Below are 20,999 nucleotides of genomic sequence, written 5' to 3' on the forward strand. Positions count from 1 at the left end.
AGGGGGAGCTCCGAGCGAGGGCCTGCTCTGCCACGGCGCGGAGCGGGGCGGGCGATGCGGCCGCGGAGCGGGCCGGACCTGGGCTCCGTGTGGGCGCAGCGCCTCCGGCAGCTGGAGCAGCGGCTGCGAGTGAGCCCCGCGCGGCGGGGGGCGGGCGGGGGCAGCGAGCGGGCCCGCGGCGGGGCGGGGCACGCGGCGGTGGCCGGGGGGCGGGCGGCCCGGGGCGGGGCGGGGCGTGGCACGGGGCGGTGGGCAGCTCCTCGGTCCTCGGAGGGCGGCCCCGCCCCGCCCCGCCCCGCCCCGCCGCACGCGCGTTCCCAGCGCCGGGCTGAGGCGCGGTGTCCCGGCTGCGGGCCGGTGCCGGTACCAGGGGAGGCCGCCCCGCCTGGGACTGGGTTAGGGACGGGGCTTCGCTGTGGCGGGAGGCAGCGCCGGTGCCGAGGGAGGGTCGCGCCTGCGGCTCCCCAGCAGCGCGGCCGTGGGGACGGGAACCGGCGTGGTTACTTCGAAATAAATAACGTGGCGCTTCTCGAAGGACCATAGGTCTGGAAGGTGCCAGCAGATGTAAAGCAAAAGCAGTTACCATTTTGTACATATGCATTTCCACACGAGCAAGCAAAATGACAGAAAGTTCAGAAAATAAAGGAATATTAAGAATTTAATCATAAATTCTGTGTGCTCATAGGTGAATACTCTTGCTGAGGAGATCAGGGGATAGGTAGTCCTTTTATTTCAGAAGGCTGGGAAACAGGGGGAGGTAATAATGAAAACTATCATAATGAAATAACGTTCATCTGGCTTATTTATTTCATCTTTACTTGTGTGATTTTTGGGTGGGTTTTCTTCCTTAGGCCAAAGAAGAAAGAATAGTTGTCCTGGAAACTGAAAATGCTGCTCTTCATCTAAAGCTTGCAGAGGTAACTATTGCTTATTTCTCAAGAAAGAATTCTTATAAAAATAAAAAAAAAAAAAGACACTGAAATCTACCTTCCTATTTTTGGATTCTGCACTCTTTACCCATTGGGGAATTCTATGAAGGGATTAAGGCTCAGTGTTTCTTTTTTTTTTTTTTTTTTTTAATCATAAATGGTAGCAGTAACAATAGACTAAGTAAATAGTAGTTGATATACAGTTAAATCATCGCTATTGTTTGAAATCTATAAAAATGAACTGAGGGAATAACTCTGCAAGCATCAAATATGGAATATTGCTTTGTGGTTGCAGAGAAAATGTTTTAAAGTCAAGGGTAGATTTTGAAGGATTACTCTCAGACGTAATTAGGATGATGCTTTAAAAAGGATGCATCATTGAGTGCAGGAAAGAGATTTCATTATGGGCAGACTTGCCAGAGATGCCCTATTGCATGTCTTCGTAACACTGGTATTACACTTGTCTAGCAAAGGTGAGGTACTGTCGCAGAAGTCAGTCACAGAGCACAGCATCAGCTGGATGCCCTCATTTCCTTATACCCTTCTACAGAAGCATATGATACTAAGACCTTTAGTGAAACAAGGAGCAGCCTGTGTTAATGTTTGGGGTCTTCAAAGGTAGGATTTCAGGGATTTATAAAATTTTGAGTATCAATCTACACTGCTAGAGTAGAGCCAGCTGTATTAGTTGTGATACAGTTGGCCAAGGGTTTCTCATCTGGGCTGAAACATTAACTGGTTGGGTGACCTCAGGAAAGCCATTTGCCCTCCCTATGGGTTTGTTAACACCTGTAGATAAAAGTGGGTTTAACATTTTTCAAAGCCTGACTGGAAGCAGATGTTACATCTGAAATAAGTTTTACTAGGTATAAAGAAGAATACTGTAATTTAATTTGAGAAAATCTTTATATTATTTGTGTTCTGCTTTGCAATATTTACCAAAAACTTCAGCTGGTTGGTTTTTTTTGAGTTTTTTACTCTCACAAGCACAAGAAATAAACTTTTCTAGTCAGTTACATGCATCAAATGTAGCAAGAAGTTATCTGAGTATCAGATAATGAAGCCTTTGTTTTCCAAGCCTTGTTTATTGCAAAATGTGCTGGAAGATACAAGCACTTGCAGACACATGTGGAGCATGGCAGCGGTACCACCATCAGTCAGAAACAGTGTCAAACGATTCATGGAAATACTGTGCAATTAATCTTGCACTGATGTTTCTATTTAGGATGTTACTTAAGTACATGTAAAAGACTTTTGCTTTTCCGTAGTTAGTTTGCCCCAGCAATCGGAAAACATGAGCTAAACTGATATCTATGAAACGGTTTTACTTTAATTGAAGAGTATCTATTAAAAAGAATACTAGTTTTAGACTAATTTAAGCTTGTGCCGTGTTGCACAGTATCTCCCAGTATTTCACCAGGTATGCTGGTGTCCTTAGCTGTCAATCACCAAGCCTTCCGATCTGCTGATGGAGCTGCCTGAATGATGGAGTTGTAGCGAGTTCAGCCAGAGTGGCCAGGGTTAACAGAGGTCTCCTTAACTTGTGAAAACTGATTGGATTCATGTTGTCTGCAGCAAGTTAGGTACCTTTGGAGACAAGCTTATGAGGACAGCCATAAATTAGGATTTGCAGAGTAAATGTTTGTCTGTAGGTTACATCAGTCTAATAAAATAGTTATTTCTTGCCATAGACCTTGCCTTGTTTATATCCTTAAGATAATCACAATTATCAGCACTGCACTGTTTTCTGCAGCCCAGTATATTATCCTAGCAGCATATTGTAAGGTTTGTTATTGAACATAGTAAGTCACATTCTTTCTCTGTAGACTTACTTTTGCCTGTTTGGAAATTTGTTTGTCTACCTGCATGCCCCTTGCTTTCATCAGCAGTCCTTGAGGTCCTGATCTTGCATCCTCCCATGCATAAAGCCAGGTCTGCCAGAATGGATCCGATTGCAGAGCTGAGATTTCACTTTGGAGAATGCTATTAAGTAGTTCAGTTTCACTTCTGTTTATAATAAAGCTGACTATAAAAAGTTTTATAGTCAGTTCCTTGCTTCTCATGCATGAGCACAGATTTGCAAGCTCTGGCCTATGAACAACTGTGATGAATGCTAAAACTATTTTAATGGAGAAAACCTCAAAACCAAGGCAGCATTTGCAATAAAGATAAGCTTGATAGTGGAAGTGATGAGAGGTTGACTGCAATGACAGTAGAAACAACCATTCTGCTTTTATTGTTCGTGTTGAGAAAAACGGGGGTCAAGGGGAACCTGATGGTGGAAAATGTATTATATGTTTAAGTAGGTTTTAACTACCTTAACCTTATTTAACTTGAGTTAGGCCTGAGTACTGCAATTGCTTATCATACATGCTTCATTGTTCATGTGATTTGAGATACTAATTCTGGTGTGCTACTTGTATGCATTTTTGTCAAGTGTATTTGTAAATACTGCATCTGATTAATGTGAGTCTTAATCCTCAGAATAAAAGAACACAGGAATGCTGTACAGAATCAATCTCAATTTCTGGGAGCTTAATAAAAAATGAGAGATTTAAAAAAAAATTTCCTGCTATTTCTTTTTGATGTGAGAACTAGTGCTAAGGTGTTGTATAGTTGTGCAGGACCTCCAGTTGCATTTGTAAGTAGAAGATGTATGTTTTGTGAAGATGAAAAAGCCACATGAAAAGGTTTGTTTAGATGAGTGAAGTACTTTTCTTGGAAAATTGTAATGGTTCTTTACTCTAACAGCTCCAAGACATAGTACTGTTGTTTTTGCAGATGTCATCTGTAGTTAAACTGCAATTAAATGTTTACTTTTTACCTATCATTATCAGATGACTGGAATTATATCACACCCATTATGTGAGTAGATATTTAGCTCTTTCATGTCATTGTAGTCTTCTAAACTGTGTTAATTTAAATAACAAGGAACTGCAGTCACAGAATTTACTGCGTGAATAAAGTAGGAAATAAGTCTGTACTAGAGACAAGTGCATTCCAAAACCAAAGAAAAAAGCTATTAGTACTGGTTAAGGAGTGACAGAACAGATGTCATCAAGTGGCAGAGGAAAGTAGATGAAGAAGTTGCAGCTCATTTTAAGCACTATGATTGTCAGTAAATGACAAAAATGCAGTTTTTAATATAATACAGATTCCATCATGTTGTAGACTCTACAAAGATTTTTTGTCTGCTCTTGCCTGTATATACTTAAAGTTGCAATATTTATGTTTTCCTCTTGATTTCAACATCTCAGAAAATTTGCCATAAAAATTGCTTTTTCATAATAGGTAATTTTGGATTATTGGCATTCTTTTCCATGTCCTTTAGAAACTGTTTTGATTGCTTTGGGCTCTGAAGACCCAGCTTATTGCTTTATTGGTATTGGTTTGCATCACTGCAACTCTACTGAATGTGATGGTGTTGGCAGGAAGCTAGAGCAATGAATGCCAAGTGGGGGGCTGTTTATTACCAGTTCCTTCAGGACTTTAGCGGTTAGCACGTGTATGTTTGTCCTCTTTCTGTTTCATGTCCTTTCAGAGAGCTTTCTGCGTTAAATGTAGTTACCATTTTTTAGTTTTAACCATTTAGGTCCATCTCAAGTGTAAGTAATGGGGTTTAGGTATGGCAAAAGCATTTTAGTAACCTGATGCTGAGGTTTACCGGTTTACCACCCTAAGGAAGTCGAATATTGTGATGTTAGCCAGTTACCTCGGGGTGATCCTTCATGTGACTCTAGAAAAATGTAAAAGCAAGGAATTATGAATTTACAGCATCACATGTAATCATATAGTTGTGTTACAAATGCTTACAGGGACAAAGGGGACAGGGCGCAAGGGAAAACATGAAAGCTTTAAAGTGATTTTTTTAGGTTCTTGCTTTTTTTTTTTTTAAAAAAAAAAAACAAACAGTATCAAGGGTTGGCTGGAAGAAGCACTCATGAAGTATTGCAGCTCTACTCTGCTCATGGCCAGCAACAGAAATTGCAGAGGAGTTCTGTTGTAACCCAGCTGCATGGAGCAATAAAGGTAAAGACATTTGGTAATAATGTAGGCAATAATCTATACCCTAAACATTTACATGCTTATCAAATATAGTAAAACCCAGAAAATGGTCAGATGTGAACCTGATATATAGTTTTATTGTATTCACACAAGTGCTTGCAGTGAAGTGTGGCAATGCTTGAGTTAGCTTAAAATTTATAGTGGTTTTGCTGCAATACGCTGAAAAGTCACCTGAGATGCGGCTAAAAGCGGCTACTCCTGAGCTTCAGGATCTTATGTGTAGGCTGCTATCAATACCTGAGCTAGATATGTTTGTAATCAAAACCTCACACTCCCTGATTTGACTATCATGGAGATATCCCCTAAATCAATTATAATCGTGATATACTTTAACCAGATAGGCAGATCCTTTAAAAAGCATTGGAGAGCTCTACTGATTTCACTAAGAGTTCTGCTCAGGTGGACCTCACAAGAGGGAGTGGTTTGCTCTATGCACACTCGGATTGTCTTAATTTTGCATCACAGAGATTGGAACTGTTCTCCCAGTACCAGTGTCATAATATTTTCCTTTTGAAGTACTTATTCCTTAAGTTACTCCACAGAATAATGAGTTCCTTTTAGAGACAGTGACAAATGTCAGCTTTTGACAGGGCAACACTGAATGCCTACATAAAATTACTTGAAAAGTCTCAGGAAAGAAATCTGATTCATAACAGGCCAAAGGATGCAGCTTAATTGTAGCATAGCTGGACTAGATGGTTGTTGTAGGTCTCTTCAAACTGAACTACTCTGTTCTATCCAATTACAGTGATTCTGCTCTGTACATTTTGCAGCGGTGTTTTACATTTTAGGTTAGCTACAATGGTAGAACTGCTTGTGATGCAGTACCAGTGGATTGAGATGGTTTACTATCGGAGATCAGTCAACATTAGGAAGAGAGCAAAGCTCTCTAAATAAAAGTCTAGATTAATGATGATCCTCTACTCATAATACAAAATTTTCAAAAAAACCTTCCCAGTTATATTCTGTAGCTTCTGAGAGTAAGAAATGCAGTGATTTTCTCCCTTTAGTTTACAATACTGGTTTATCATTGAAACTAGTTGATTAATTCAAGGTCAGTACCGCAGTTGGAAAAATAAAATGTCACAGAATATGTGACACACTGTACCAGGCTGACTAATGAAACATCACAGTGCTTCTGTGAGATATGCTATTGTTAAGTTCCTCTTAGATGGCATTACATGCTCATTCCAAGACTTAGATGTCAAGAAGTATACTAATCCTAAAATCAGGTCAATTTGGTTTTACTTTATTTGTACTTTTAAATGAATATAAGCTGCTCTTATAAACATTTTAAGTCTCATCATGTATGTTATCCTGAGTTATATCCATTATACAATACTTTCCTGAACAATGAAGGTTTCTGATCTTTTCAAAATACATCTGTTCTCATAGGAAGGCATAGAACTGGCTTACTTAAGAAATGATTTAAAGTGAAGGTTAGCAAATACCTCCTGATCAAAGTGTGTATATATATATATACACACATATAAGTGCATATAAGAGATATATAGTTCACAGTTTTTCATTACTAATTCTGGATATGTCTTATACGTGGACAGAACACATACATGTTCAAACACACTTCTTTTTTTTTTTTTTTAATGGCATAAGAAAGAGACTTTGTTATACCTGAAGCTGTGTTATGGTCGAAGCATGTACTGTAAGATGCTAAGGATCCATAATGTCTTGCTGAAGGAAATTGCTAAATATCTTGCAGGATCCTTCTCTAAACATGCTGAAAAATATACTCCTGAAGACTTCCTTTCATGAAGTAGAGGGTTCTTCCTGACAGTGATATCTCACTAGAATTATTTGTGGTGCTGTTGTATTGATTCTTCCTTAACTGCTGTTTTTGTGTCTTTAACATGTTTTTCCTCCTTACTGAGAAGAGGTTTAAGCAAGACCTGAAGAGCCTCCGTTCTTTTGCTTTTGAACTTTCAAAAAAATTTCAGCGTCAAAGCCAGACTTATCTTTACCAAATTTTGACAGCAGTCCAAGGGATACAGCTGCAAAATGAAGCAATGCAAAGTAAGGCTCATTGTATTTACATTTCAAACATGTAACATCAACAGATGTCATTGTTAAATTTTACTAACATTAAAAGGTTGGGCTTGATTTTTCAGAAACGTGTCAGTGAAATTGTAGCACTTGGGTTTTGTTTGACATTAGATCATCAAGGAGTTCTTAAGTGTTAGTACAAATAACTGCAGAGGTTATGACTGATAATTTGGATTTAGCTTTTGTGTTGATTGCAGCTGCTACTAGACTGCTGCTGACTTGGCTCAGCTGTAACATTTTTAATCTGAAGTTCTCGGGCTTGTTATCCTGGCTTTTAGAATAGCTGAATGAAGGATGTGTTGTTTTAGCTGAAATTTGTCTGCTTTTGACTGTACCAGAAAAAGACTCGGGTGATTTCAGAGATTTTTGAAAATACTGTCTGAAATTGGGACAGATTGTATTTTTAGTGTTTTTGCGTATTTACAAAGAAAATTTTACTTCCGAATTGAGCCCAGTTCACTAGTCTGTAGACAATAACACCACATATACTACTGTATCAGAATTCAGGTCCTTCCTTGTTCATGCTTACATAAAAGTAGACCCTGCAGTGCAGTGGTGCTCTCTGCCCTTGTCACTGAGGGCTTAAGTGCATTGATCCTACACCTGGATCTCTCGGCATGGATCTCTGTACCTGCTTGCAATATCCTTGATTCTGGTGGAGCTCCTACCAGGCCTGAGAAGCACATGACACAGTTGTTTGATGCTCAGCAGCCTGATGAACTAACAACAAATACGCACATTTATAATCAGAGTCCCTGGGTGATGCTCTGATATCTGTGTGTTGCTGTTTAAAACGTGTGTAGTTTTCCTGCTTTGCTTTTTTGTTGAAATACTTAGTTTTGGGACTGATTTGATTCCAATGGGACTACTCATAGCAACAGCATTTTCAGTGATGGGTGCTTGCAGAACTTGTCCCTGTATGTTATGTATTAAGTTACGGTTAAAATTGATTTGATTACTGTATTATCCACATAGAGAAAATGCTTAATCAAGTTGTCTTTAAAACGGGGAAAAAAAAAAGTGGAAAATTAACCCTAGATAAAGATGAATATTTCCCTTATTGAAGCAGGGGGCTTAATGAATAGATAGGAGGTTGGATTTGGCACTTGAGCCATTGTGTAAATAAATTGTAAGTATTCCTTATGAGGCCTTGCCAATTCTTGTTGACTGTTCTCAGTTTGCACTTCGTGGTGCATGGTTCTATGAAATTATAACCAGGAGAAGCTTCCTTGCCTATAACAAAATAGTGTGTTGGTACTTAGGTGGATGACTTATATTTTTAATTTGGCCATTTTTCTGTCAAATGTTTTGGGTTGAGATTCTATTGTTAAAAGTTAAATATGACAGTCAGAATTGCCATCCTTATATTACATAGTCTTCTGTAAACAGAAAGCCCAAAGTATGTATTCTGGAGACAATCTATGTTATCAGTTTAATCCTAAAACAGAGATTGAAAATGAGGGAGAGAATTATAGAATTAACATTCAAGTAGGTTAATTTCAAGGCTGTAGTTGACATGCAGCAAACTATAAAACTTTCCTGTAATAACAGAGTAGTTCCTTGCTTAGAAATACTTATTCGCAGTCCGAAAACCAGGTTATTGCTATCTTTCCCACTGAAACTTAAGTAGTAGTAATTCATAAGAGAGGGAGCTGCCCATTCTTTTGTTATAGGCCTGTTCCCTTCATAAACACAGCTGCTGTCATTTTAGCAAAAAATATTGGCCACCTGACTGCAAATGATACTACTGAGGCAGATACAGTACTTCAGCAGATTTCTGGAAGGGTAGGAATTGCTAAACTTTTAAGATGACTTTTTAGATTGCTTCACCATGCAGGTATTATCAGAAAGAGGGAATGACAGTGTCTGTTTGACACTTTGAACTTATTTTCAGACCAGGGGAAACCACTGTTCTCACTGCTTGGCAAAGTGGCGGGTACTAAGGAGCAAAATCTGTCCAAGTTAGTAAGTGACAGAGAGGTCACTGCAGGTTACTGACATACTTTGTGAGAACAGCTGTAGCCCAGTGCCTTACGTATCCTTTGTGGTTCCAGGACACTTTGTCTCTGGGGTAGAGAAGAGGAAAAATTGGTTAAGGAGCTTATCTCCCACTTTGCCCATATGCTGGCACCTATGTGCTGTGCTCCTTTTGGAGAAAACTGAGCTCTGTGCTGTGCTGATGACTTGTATTTGGGGAACGTTAACTACCATTATCTTTTACCCTCAACTGGACAGCAGTTTCACCAGCTTAGCTGCCTTTGGAAAGCCTTTCCTTCTTGGTGCAAAGTAGGGGAGGAGGAGGGAGACCTTGGACCCAGCAACAGAAATATCGCAGCAACCCAAAGAACAATATTATAGCCCAGGATATAAAACACAGGTGAATTCAAAAGAAGTTTTGGAATTAAGTCTAATACATCATAGCTGCTTATCCTAGAAGGCATGGTCACATTGACCCTGGAATCTAGTATGGAAAGAAACATTAAAAACCCCAGGGAACTATGGGGACAGCTACACATCCATATCTGAGCTAGGCTGTGGCTGTGCTAGTTTATGCTGCTCATGTGGTTCATGTCCCCATCATGGACCTTTGCGTTATACTGGTATAACTGTGTGACCACACACAAAACAGATCAGGGGGCTGATCCAGGACAGAAGTTACTCAGCAAGGATGGCTTTTTAGACCTCTGTGTCTGTGGAAGCAGTTGTACAAGCTCAGCAGAAGGTTGGTGCAGCACTGAATAGGAGGGAATGAAAAGCTTCTTGACTAGAACCGTCAGTTAAAGAAACATTACAATCCTGAATATGTTAGCAAGCCATCACTCTTCTACAGTTGTTAATCCGATTATTGATTAACATCCTAACTGTGCTCAGTGATGTTTAAACAGAAAAATCAGCATTCCCAGCTCCCAGAGAATTTCCGTATAGGTCAATGAGTTGAGCAAAGTGTCGGGGAAAGGAATGTCTATAATGGCTGCAGGCATGTAGTGACTGCTTCAGTTGAATAATGAAGAGTGGGTTTCAGTATTTTAAAATATGCACCCAGTGGCTGCCCCTAGGTTATGGATAAAGATGTAACTTCTGAATAGCCTGCAGCTGATGCCAAGCAGAAACAGAGGAAGATGTTCAATGTTTACAACTACATAACTCCACTTTCAGAAAAATTAAAAGTTCAGAAATTATTTATGCATTAGGAAACTTGCTCTGTGGAGCTTTATTCAGTAAGTTTTTCTGTGCTGCACATAAAGCTTTACAGAAGATGGACATTAAAACTGATGGTTCAGTCTTACAAATATCAAAATGCCATCTGCTAAATGCAACAACCTGACTTATTTTCTAGAGATTACAGTCCTTCAACTGTCTGCTGAAAAACCCTGATGTCTAATTAGGAATCCCCAAGGTTGATTTCTGTTTTCATAATCATCTTTATCATAGGAGGGCCAGTTAGGAAAAAAATAAATCAGTTATTAGGGCCTAAATTAACCAAAACTGGATCTGTAATGTCCAGTAGGCTTCTCGAGAGTCCTCATGAAGACACCACTTAAATATTGAAACAAACTAGTAATTTATTTTTTTCTTTCAAGACTGGAAGAATACCTTAGCACCTATCGCTTTGCTTTACTGCTTATTCAAGAGACTTCACGAACTGAAAGAGTGTGTACACAAATTTATAAATGAAGATACTTATTATGGGGATTACCTAAATAATCAATCTAACCTCGTATTTTGAAAAATAATGTATGATTAAGGGTCAGTGACTGTAAGAGTCACTTTTGACAATTTATTGTAACACATTTGCATGTGATTCTCCAAACCAAGACATGCTAGTGTTACTCCGTATACAGGATGCAGAGAAAGGATTTTTTTTGTAGTGAAACTTCTGGATTTTGATTCCCCAGCTATTAACATCATGTTTTCCCTGCATGCATGCACTTGTGGAGGATCATTATGAGCTGGAGGTGAACAGCATGGGTATTACAAAAATAAGATCTGAGATATCTCTAGTGTAGACAGTGTTCCTTGAAGTTACCGGATTTTTAGTTTACAGCAGAGAGCATAAATCATGTGTGTGACATGCTGAGATTTGAAGTCTGTTCCTTTCTTTGTAAGGTAGCACATACTGAGGCTGATGGCCATCCTGCTAACTCAGCTTTCAGACCATGCTTTGGACTGCTTGATACTCTACATCCTCAAACTGCTCACTAATTGCTGGGGAGATTGATTTCCCACTAGGGTTCCTGAAAGCTTGCTTTTTACACAGGCTTAGTCACATTATGTGCCTTCTGGGTTGTATGTTTGTTTTAGGCCTGCTCAGTGTTAATGTAATTGGGCTGAAATAAAACCATTTGTGAAGTTAGAAGGCTTTTATAATGACCCATATTGCTTTCTTCAGTTTTGTGAAGGAGACTCCCTGGCGGTCAAATAATTTTTTATGAAACCCTACCCAAGAAGCGAAGGCATCTATCTTAAAAGGGAAGTTTATAGCTGTTTTACAGGATTAGTAGCACAGTAAACGAGGCTAAGGATAAATGATAGGTTAACTTCTTGTTAAACAAGGTTGATTCAAGTTTAGGTTTCAGGAATCACTGACACATAATACTACTCTGAACTGACACATTTGAACTGCCTTTAAATATCATGGGGTTTTGATTCAAAGTTTCACATGTATACCTGTGGTAATTATCTGTAACTTCACATAGCTGTTTCATAGCAAGAATTATGATGGGATTTTTCAGAGGTGTCTAGTAAATCAGGAACTAACCCTCCTAATTCAACTTTGGTAGAAGTTAAGAAGATTTATGCTTGTATTTCATGAGGTGCTACTGGAAAATTCATTTTGTAAAGTCACAGAGTTTAGTTCTTTGAAACAGCTTTCTTCTAGTATTTCAGATAAAAGCTTTTGATCTTGAGCAGTCTCTACAAGAGGTGACAGAGAGATATGAGAAAGAAAAGCAAAAGAGGAGAGCTCTACATAACAGCTTAGTTGTAAGTATATTTAATGACTGAGCACTTTCTTTTTTTATTATAATTATGCCTGTAATTTCCTTACCAATAAAAATAATGAATATACTTTTCATGGATATATCATCTCCCCCAGCTGTCTATATACGATGCATTTCTTTGCTGAGGTATGTTTGTCTTACCATAAACCCCACCCCATTCCTTTTACACAAGCATCTTCCAAGTGTACTCCTGCAACATATTGCTCTAAGGAGCATCATCCATTTTGAATAGTGGACAAAAACTGAGTTTCTTCATCTTTTCTCTATATTTGCAGCTTCTGAAATTGTTTTCGAATTCTTAAAATTATCAACTTGAAATTACAAAATGGGCATCTTTCTTTTATTTTTCCAAATATGTCTGTCTGTGTCTTGCTCAGCCATTAGTGATGGTTCACTTGGCATTAATTTTTTCCTTTTTGTGCTTTAACTTTACTCTTCTTCTCCAGCCCCCCAAATGACTAATTTTGGGTTGCCTGATTCAGGACCTGATTTTTAGAAACACAATCCACCTTCAAACAAAATTCTTTTAAGTTTTTCTACCATGGAAAATGAAACTCTTTGTTAAAAAGTACCTTCCAGACTCTGGCTTGTGTTGCAGTTCACTGAAAGGGTAACTGAGGACAATGACAGTTTCCCCAGGGTAGTGGGGAGTTAATGCCAGTAGTCACTAGTCATCACAGGCAAGCTGTTTTCACTCATACAAAGTGAGAAGAACTGATCACCAACAAAAAGGAAGGAAGAACACCAGGTTAGATAAACCGAAGTCTGAAACAGCCTGCAGAGAAAAATCAGTTACTGGTTATGTTGCACATATGAAGTCATGTATGGATACGTAGTGGAGAGGAAAAGGTACAAAATGTTTTATATTCCACATCTTCCTCAGGGCTGGTGGAACAGAAATAGAGTGTGTAATCTTGTCTGTTAATGGAGGTGTCTGAAGAAGCTCAAGTAAAGAGGAAGGAGACTGAAGAGGGGAAAATGGCTCAGATTGAAAGCCTTCCCCACCCCCCCATATAGACTGGAGAGGGCTACACCATTCCAGAGCTCAGAAGAGCTCATACTTCCTCAAGTACTTTCTCCTAACTTCTTAAAGCAAGTAACGTTGATACTGTTCTTCTCTCCACAGAGTCTAAGGTTGTGATGTTGTAGACACCTGCCGCCTTAAACACATTCATGTCTGCTTCACAGATTTCAGTGTGTTTGTCCTCTCCAGCAGTTTGTGTAAAATACATCTTAATATTCTAACCGTAGGAACTGAGAGGAAATATCAGAGTCCACTGCAGGATCCGTCCATTACTACCTTTTGATACTGCTGGGCATTCAATATCACAAGACAGGTAATTTATTTTGGCTGTGTTAGATCTTAGCTGACTCATAATTAATATACAGAGAAAACAATAGTTACATGTACATGAAAACAACAGTGTTCTTGATTTTTTTGCTTTTGTGTGTGTGGAGAGACAACGGTGGTATCATAGAAACTAATTGCTGTTTTCTTTCTCCTGCTAAATTGGCTTTAGCCAATCTCATTCCCTTGTTTAAAAGTATGTCCACCTGAATGGAAAGCCATAGCTGTTCTGCCAAACCAGGATTATCCCTGGCTTGGCAGAAGTAACACAGCTGCAATCAGTTTAGAGTATATTCACTCTCCTATACAAATTTTGGGATATGGTAACGTAATAACTGGCAGAAGTCATGGGTAGAGAAACATGCTCAGCATTACAGTTGTTTTGTGCTGCTATAGAACAGATTTGCTGTCAGCACAAACAGTGGTAATTCTATTTCAGTATAATTTGGCTCGGCATCCCTACTTTATAATACACCTACTGTAACTGAAGTGTCAAAACATTCCAAGACCCAAAAGGAAAAGAGGGATTAGATGCAAGTATGTGCTATAACAAGCTGAATTCTCCATAGATGACTAACATGAAAGAAGGCAGGGACTGAAACATACACAAAGAAAGAAAGAAGGGGCAAACTAGATGGGTGGCTAGAAACCATATGCTTTATCAGTAAATAGCTGATCTGGGGCTTTGTTTTACTTTTACTGGCTGGTAATTCTAAAAGAGTACATTCAGTGTTTTAAAGTTTATTAACTTTTGGAAAATCTTAAAGAAAATATAGAATTGTTTTAATTAAAACAACATCAGAAATAGCAGACGAGAAATTTCAAGGAGCCTGAAGGGGAAGCTTGCAGTAAACTGTGTTTGATATAACTGGGAAGGAGCCCACTCACTGTTTTTGTTGCTGTATGGAATGGTGCAATCAGGTGCTGAATTGCAGTGTGGAACAGAATGAACTGGGGAGAACAAAGAATTGTTAAGACTAACTTTTCTTAATATATCAAAAAGTAATTTAAATAAAACTTAGTTGTAAAACTAAGGACTGATTCTCAAAATGCTTATACACAGGAATGAATTTATACACCTCAGCAATCCCAGTCAGTTTTTGTACTAGTAACAGATGCAAGATCAGGGACAAATACCTAAAATGCGGGTGGTTTTCACATTAATGTTCTAAAGTTAAAGCTAAAAGTTCACATTTACAATTTCAAAATGATATAATGGCTTTCATGTGAATTAGTCTTAATTGGGTTTGTTCTAAATTTCTTTAAGCAGATTATTTTGCTTGATTGCACTTAAATTTGGGTTTTTTTTCACAGCTAACTGTGGTGTTAGTATGTACATGGAGTACAATAATAATGGCAATTCTGAAAAGTACTCTTCAGGCAACGTATATAGTTCACAGGCATTTTGAGTACTGACTTCCTCAGCTAAATGGAACACTTGTGGTTTGAAGGGTACCTTTTTTCCCCTTATTGGCTTTTTTCCTTTTTTTTCTTACAGGCAAAGAACCTTTTCTGAAAAAGTGGCATATGCAGCTGATGATGTGAGTATTTGATGGTGAAATTCAAAAGCTCATTCACAGATACTAGGAAGGAGAAATGAGGGACATGTGAACGATGGGTTTTAAAAAATAATCAGGTACTTTCTTGTCAGTTGGAGTCCAGGAGTCCAGCTTTGATCACCCATGGGTGCAATAGCAGGTGATTCATGCTATTTTCATCCTGACTGTAGTAGTAATAGCTTGGAACTTCTGCTGGTGCAGTCAGCCGTGAACTGGAGGTTGTGTTTGCCACAGACTTCCTGCAGTCAGTCCCTTTGAGCCACTTGTATTTGCTGTAACTACTTCTAAAATTATGTCAGGCTTTTTTTCATTATAGTATTGCAATGCAACTAATGCATTTAGGGGAGAAATATAATATCTCATGAACCAGAACAGCCTACATGGTGCTGCAGTCAATTAAAGTGTCCTGGCTTAGATCCATCAGAGGAAGGAGAACTAGCATTGAGGTTGCAAATCTAGATGACATTCCAGCATTAATTAAGGCCACTACCAAGATACAAAATCTAAAAAGGCACAGTGGTGTGAACTAAGGTCAAAGTATGAACTTGCTTTTTAGTTTTCCTACCTGCCATAGTTCTTAGCTGGCTTCTGTTACTTACATGGTGATTAGCCAAATGCGCTTCTGTAGTATAGTGCTTAAAATATTGCTGAAGTGACCTACAGTATGTTATATGTTTAAATTGTATCTTCATTAGGAAGATGTCACTTGCATAAAGTGGATGCTTAGAGAGACACAGAGAGAGATACGCAATTAGGAAACTAATGGAGCTCATCAGGAGTCAGTTAAAGAGTAAATATGTCAGGAGATAAACCCCAGGGATCTGTAATGGTAGACACAGTATTCTGGATGCAATGACTCATTTATTGTACTATAAAATGCCACGACTGTTTCTGATCTGTTAAATTCTATTGCATAAAGGTGAAATTAGATAATATTTAGGGTTTGGATTATTTTATAGATATCTGATATGTTGTAGTATCTATATGTTTACAGAGTCTGCTTGCTTATGCCAATTTATGATTTTTAGTTTGTATGAAACAGTAACCCAGTAACCTTCAGTATGGTAACCTGTTCTCACGCTTAAAAGTCCTTATGAAAAATTCCAGGAAAACTTGCATGGACTTCATTGCAAAATGAAATTTGCAGGATACTAACTTTTTTGCTGGTTTTGGAAAACACAACATTGTCTTCAAATGTTTCCTTGGTTAGCCTTGACATTTATTTGGTTAAAATACTTTGTAGTTTTGATCAAACACCTTTAGTCTTTGTGTTAGTTTCATAATATGAAAATTTTTTTAAGAATAAAAATTTGTTTATAAAGTATCCACTTTCAAGAGGGAGGATGAAAGTGTAAGTAACTTCTTAAAAAAAATCAATTTAGACTAGTCTAACAAAAGAAAAGGAAAACAATGTTTATTGCCTACTTATTTTGCTTTAACAACTGAAGATGTTTATGCTTGTGGCTAGGATAACAATGCAATTTTCAGATAAAATTATGGGACTTGATTTGTTATTGAGCTTTTGGTTGCAACACAATCAAGCTCATATTTCTGGAAACAAGTATTTTCCAGGCGAGTACGATTTAAAGGAAATTTTAGATGAAGGTGAAGGAAAGCTGTCTGTGTAAGAGATGCTGAGTTTATTAATTTTGCTTTTTAGATCATGGCTGTATTTCCAGATTTTTCCCTGGAAATATTTTATATGTGCAACCATAACCAGGCAGTTATCTGCTATGAACATTTTAAACCTAATGTGCATTAGAGTTGCATTTGAGAACCAGAGTCACAGCGCAGCCCAGCATACATGTTGAAACTATGATTTGGATCTTCTGGACAATCTTCAGCTTGATGCTGCTCCTGGATTGGACAGCAGCTCTAGTAATATGCTGATCTGCCATTGATGCTACAACTTTGTCATGTTATAACTAGAATAGGGAAAACATCTGTCTCGTAGTGAAAGACCACAACAGAATTGCAGTTATAAAGTAGGTTTGCTTCTCTCCTGCCAGGAGCTGTGTTAAGACTTCCTCCAGACTGTCTGTAGGTAGGCAGAACTGACACGTGGGCAGAATGGCTGTATACCTTTCTGTGAGACTGAGACTACATGAACTCCATTTAGTCTTTGACTGATTTTTCTTGTGTTATTTAGAGATTGATATCATTCTGCAAAAGACATGTGATCTTTTCTATAATCTTGCTTACTGTGTCTAGAGAATCATTATTACGATTCCAAGTCTAAAAAAGGCTTAGGGTTCTACTAGATGTACAGAAGAGTATTTAATTTCAGGTTTGAGCTAATTTAAGGTTTTTTAAGTTTCTTTTTTGCTTTCTGTGTATACCCAACTCCTCAGCATAACAGTAACAACAGTCTGAGCCCTTCTCCTGAAGCTTGTTATGTGATGGTGGAGAGTGAGTACACAGTACACACCAGGTTGAACTACTCCACACAGGTTAGGACACTAAGTAGCACTGGCATTGTCACCACCTCAGAAAATGAATAGATGAGGTACTGAATGCTCAGACTTTTCTTGGTGGTGACAGGACAAGGAGGAATGGGTGCAAATTGAAATGAGAAGAAGTGAGAAGAAGCTGTCAGTGTAGTCAAACACTGGAACAGGTTGTCCAGAGAGGATGCGGACTCTCCATCTTTGGAGATACTCAAAACCTGAACTGGACATGGTCCTGGGCAACCTGCTGTAACTGACCCTGCTCTGAGCAGGGGCTTGGCCTCAATGATCTGTCTAAGTCCTTTCCCACCTCAACCATTCTGTGATTCTGGTCTAGGATCCCTGCTGCTGCTTTTCTGTAATTTTGTCCATCTCTGGCAGGTGTGCTGTGTGCACATGTGAATATAGGTGTCACGTTTGAATGAGCAGCTATGGTTTTGCCTGGATTCACACCACCAGACGTGCACACTTAAATGAGATGCCTAATCACTCCAGACTCCACTTGTGGTTGCTGAAGAGAAGTAGCCACCTCCAGACGGAAAGTCATTCACCTAAGATTTGAAATAAACTTTAAATATGTTTGTCTGTCTCTATGACTACGTATGCATCTGAGACACCTGCCCATGCCTAATACCTGAAGTGATATTTGAATCCAATTTCCTTTGGCTCAGAAAAGAAACTGGCTGCCTGTACGTAATTAATTCATTTCAAATAATTTTCTGAAAGTTTTCACTTGTGAGTAGTTGAGAAAAAGGAGATGGCGAAGAGGCTACTCTGACTATCAGGGAAGGTGCAAGATTCTGCTGTTTCTTCAAGACAGGACTGGGGAAACATGAATTAATGCAGCCAAGACTCTCCTTTTCCTGGGAGATAATTCTGTAATAGATAGATGGATGCAGCTATAGCAGCTGGAGTCTTTACCACTCCCCAGTTCTTATCACTCCCCAGTTCTTCTCACCATCCCCAGCCAGAGTTTTCTTCCACTGGTGCTTACCCAGTGTGGGGGATCCTTTAAGCTGTCCGTGTCAGCCTCTGTACTGTGTCAGCCAGTTGTACTGGAGTTAACAGTTAAATGTGAGGAGCAGTCACAGTCTCCCTTACACTGCTCTGCTGTGGGGCAGTAGTCTTGGGAACGGGGGCATAATCTTCAGCAGATACACAGTAACAAGAGATAAATTATAATTACCACAGCTGGAGTCCGTGATCATGTCTGTATCCACTATTCCATATAAATCACTTTAAATGATTTCGCTGCCTTACTGAATTTCATTTAATGACCTGCTCCCCAGGGTTGGGTGTCAGGGCAGATTGTGACTTTTTGTGAAGTATCCTTTTGTCATTTCCATGGTTCCTATTGCCCTGAAAACTCAGACTGGGAGAATTCTGTGACTCTGGTCTGAAAAATAAGGTTCTTCAGCATTCTTGTGAGACAGCTCTATGGATTTCATAAGCGCTGTTGACAAGGAAACCTGAGGTTCTGTAGGCCAGCAGCTGTGGTGGATATGTTAGGCCATACTGATCTCCTGACAAAGGAAGGTCATTACAAATGCTCGTGTGAAACTTCTGCCTATTAATTGTTTTGTTTCTGTGTTACGCAAATAGAGGTTTTTTCTGTCCCCTTTCTCATCTTAAGGAAAGCTGGTCTGCAAGTAAATTTGGTATCTGAATCAGAAACGTGGTCCATAACCCCCCATGAAGAAGGCCTACAAGGAAGCTGGAGTGAGATTTTTTGCAAGGGCACGTAGTGATAGAACAGGGGGGGATGGCTTTAAACTGGAAGAGGGTAGATTTAGATTGGGTATTAGGAAGAAATTCTTCACTGTGAGGGTGGTGAGGCACTGGCACAAGCTGCCCAGAGCAGCTGGGGATGCCCCATCCCTGGCAGTGTCCAAGGCCAGGCTGGATGGAGCTTGGAGCAGCCTGGTCTAGTGGAAGGTGTCCCTGCCCGTGGCAGGGGGGTTGGAACTACATAATCTTTAAGGTCCCTTCTAGTCCAAACAATTCTATGATTTTACAATATCCTTTTTCTTTCACCCCCCACCCCTACCCCCTTTCCCCGCCCCCCCCTTCCCCCAGAGTCTCTTATTGATCCTATTAGAATTTCTGTGTCAGGCCATTCTGTAGCGAAGTGTCATACTTGCTGTACTGCTGCTAAATTTGCCAGTACTGGGCTGGGTAACACAGCTCATTCTGTAGAGTGAGCTTTGTCATTGTTAGGTTGATAATGACACATGGGCCTTCTCCAAAGAGGAAGAAATACTTATAAACTCCAAACAACAAATTTGATTTTTATTAGCGTTTTGTGTGGTGGACATACTGTGTATGCAATCGTTACTTGCTGAGCTCTTTACGACTTCAGTCTGTGGGAATACTCATTTGAAGGCCATTAGTTCAGCACTCCAAGCTACTTGTGTGAAGCACGGGAGGAATTTCAGCACTCCCATCAAATGCAGTAATGTAACCGCAGATTAGTAAACTAGGAAACCTCCTTGAATTAGATGAAGTATTTTGTGTGCTAGTGAGCTTCCACCCAAATAGTTTTAAACCCCCACTGTTTTTCTCTTCTCTGCAATTAAGCAACATTTGCCACGAGGAGCAGAAGGGCACAGAAGTTGCTATGTAAGGCATGTCAGACTGCTGTGATTATACTCTGGTAATAGTTTAAAGAGCTGCTTACTTATCTGTCAGATTTACAAAACTACTATTCTAGTCCATCTGGAAAGTGGATTGTGGAATTCTAGCAATTGTGCTAGTGCAGCTCTTTCTCACAGTTGTGGACTAGCATGTTGCTCTATGACATGTGCATCTTCTGCTCAGTTCTAAGCACAAATATATATGAAATCAATCTGAAAAGGCACTGTGAAAACTGGCCCTGTAATAAAAAAGGAGGCTCTCTGCCATTTTTTCTACCTGTGATGGCAGTTAGGGAGGCTGGGTTTACTTGCCTATGGCTTTCTAGGCCTATAAGAAGTTCAGGTGAGAGTTTGGATCTTTCTCTTGACTTAATTAAGTGCATATGTTTTCTTGGTTGGGTGTTTTTTAATAATCTGAATGTGTTTTGAGATTCTTTCTTGTGGTCTTGCACTATACAGGCTCTAAAGCCTCATGTGTTGGTGACTGCTGGAGATGGGCCTTAGACTTCATGATCCTTAATTACCGCTGTCACCTGGAACATTAGAAATTATAAATATTTCTTTGTGTGTGTGTGCCTGTGATACTAACTGTAAGTATTTTGTTTTTCTCTTAGGAAACTGTCCTTGTAAAGTGTAGTCGTCCTGGTCATACGTCAATAAACAAGACTTTTCAGTTTGAGAGGTGAGTAGTCCTGTGTACCCATCTGAATTGCTGGAAGATTTGTGTAGTGAAAGCTAATTTTTAGTAGGCATTGGTTAGATGTTAATGGAGTTTTTTTGGTTTTGGGTTTTTTAATGTGGTATTCATGTTCTTCCCAGGACAGAATAATACACTTCAGGATATAGATGACACCCTTAGTCTTCCCTCTCAGTGAAGACTACTGATACGCCCACGTTTGAAACCTCCGTAGAGACTTACTTGACCCTCTTCACAATCTAAGTAGCTCTCACAATCCT

General features: G+C 39.4%; 1 protein-coding gene across 2 annotated transcripts in view; it reads left to right on the plus strand.

Moving 5' to 3' along the window:
* KIF25 (kinesin family member 25) overlaps positions 1-20,999 on the plus strand; it is a 43,343-nt gene continuing 22,344 nt past the window's right edge. Inside the window, exons 1-8 of one of the 2 annotated variants that reach the window (XM_037392763.1) lie at positions 1-129; positions 852-917; positions 4,842-4,958; positions 6,887-7,025; positions 11,935-12,038; positions 13,307-13,392; positions 14,902-14,944; positions 20,657-20,724. In XM_037392763.1, the coding sequence (XP_037248660.1) occupies positions 55-129; positions 852-917; positions 4,842-4,958; positions 6,887-7,025; positions 11,935-12,038; positions 13,307-13,392; positions 14,902-14,944; positions 20,657-20,724 (698 nt within the window). In that variant the 5' untranslated portion in view covers positions 1-54. The remainder of the gene's footprint in view (positions 130-851; positions 918-4,841; positions 4,959-6,886; positions 7,026-11,934; positions 12,039-13,306; positions 13,393-14,901; positions 14,945-20,656; positions 20,725-20,999) is intronic. The other variant, XM_037392764.1, reaches the window with a different exon arrangement.

This window comes from Falco rusticolus, chromosome 6 (genome assembly GCF_015220075.1).
Source record: "Falco rusticolus isolate bFalRus1 chromosome 6, bFalRus1.pri, whole genome shotgun sequence".
Classification (NCBI taxonomy): Eukaryota; Metazoa; Chordata; class Aves; order Falconiformes; family Falconidae; genus Falco; species Falco rusticolus.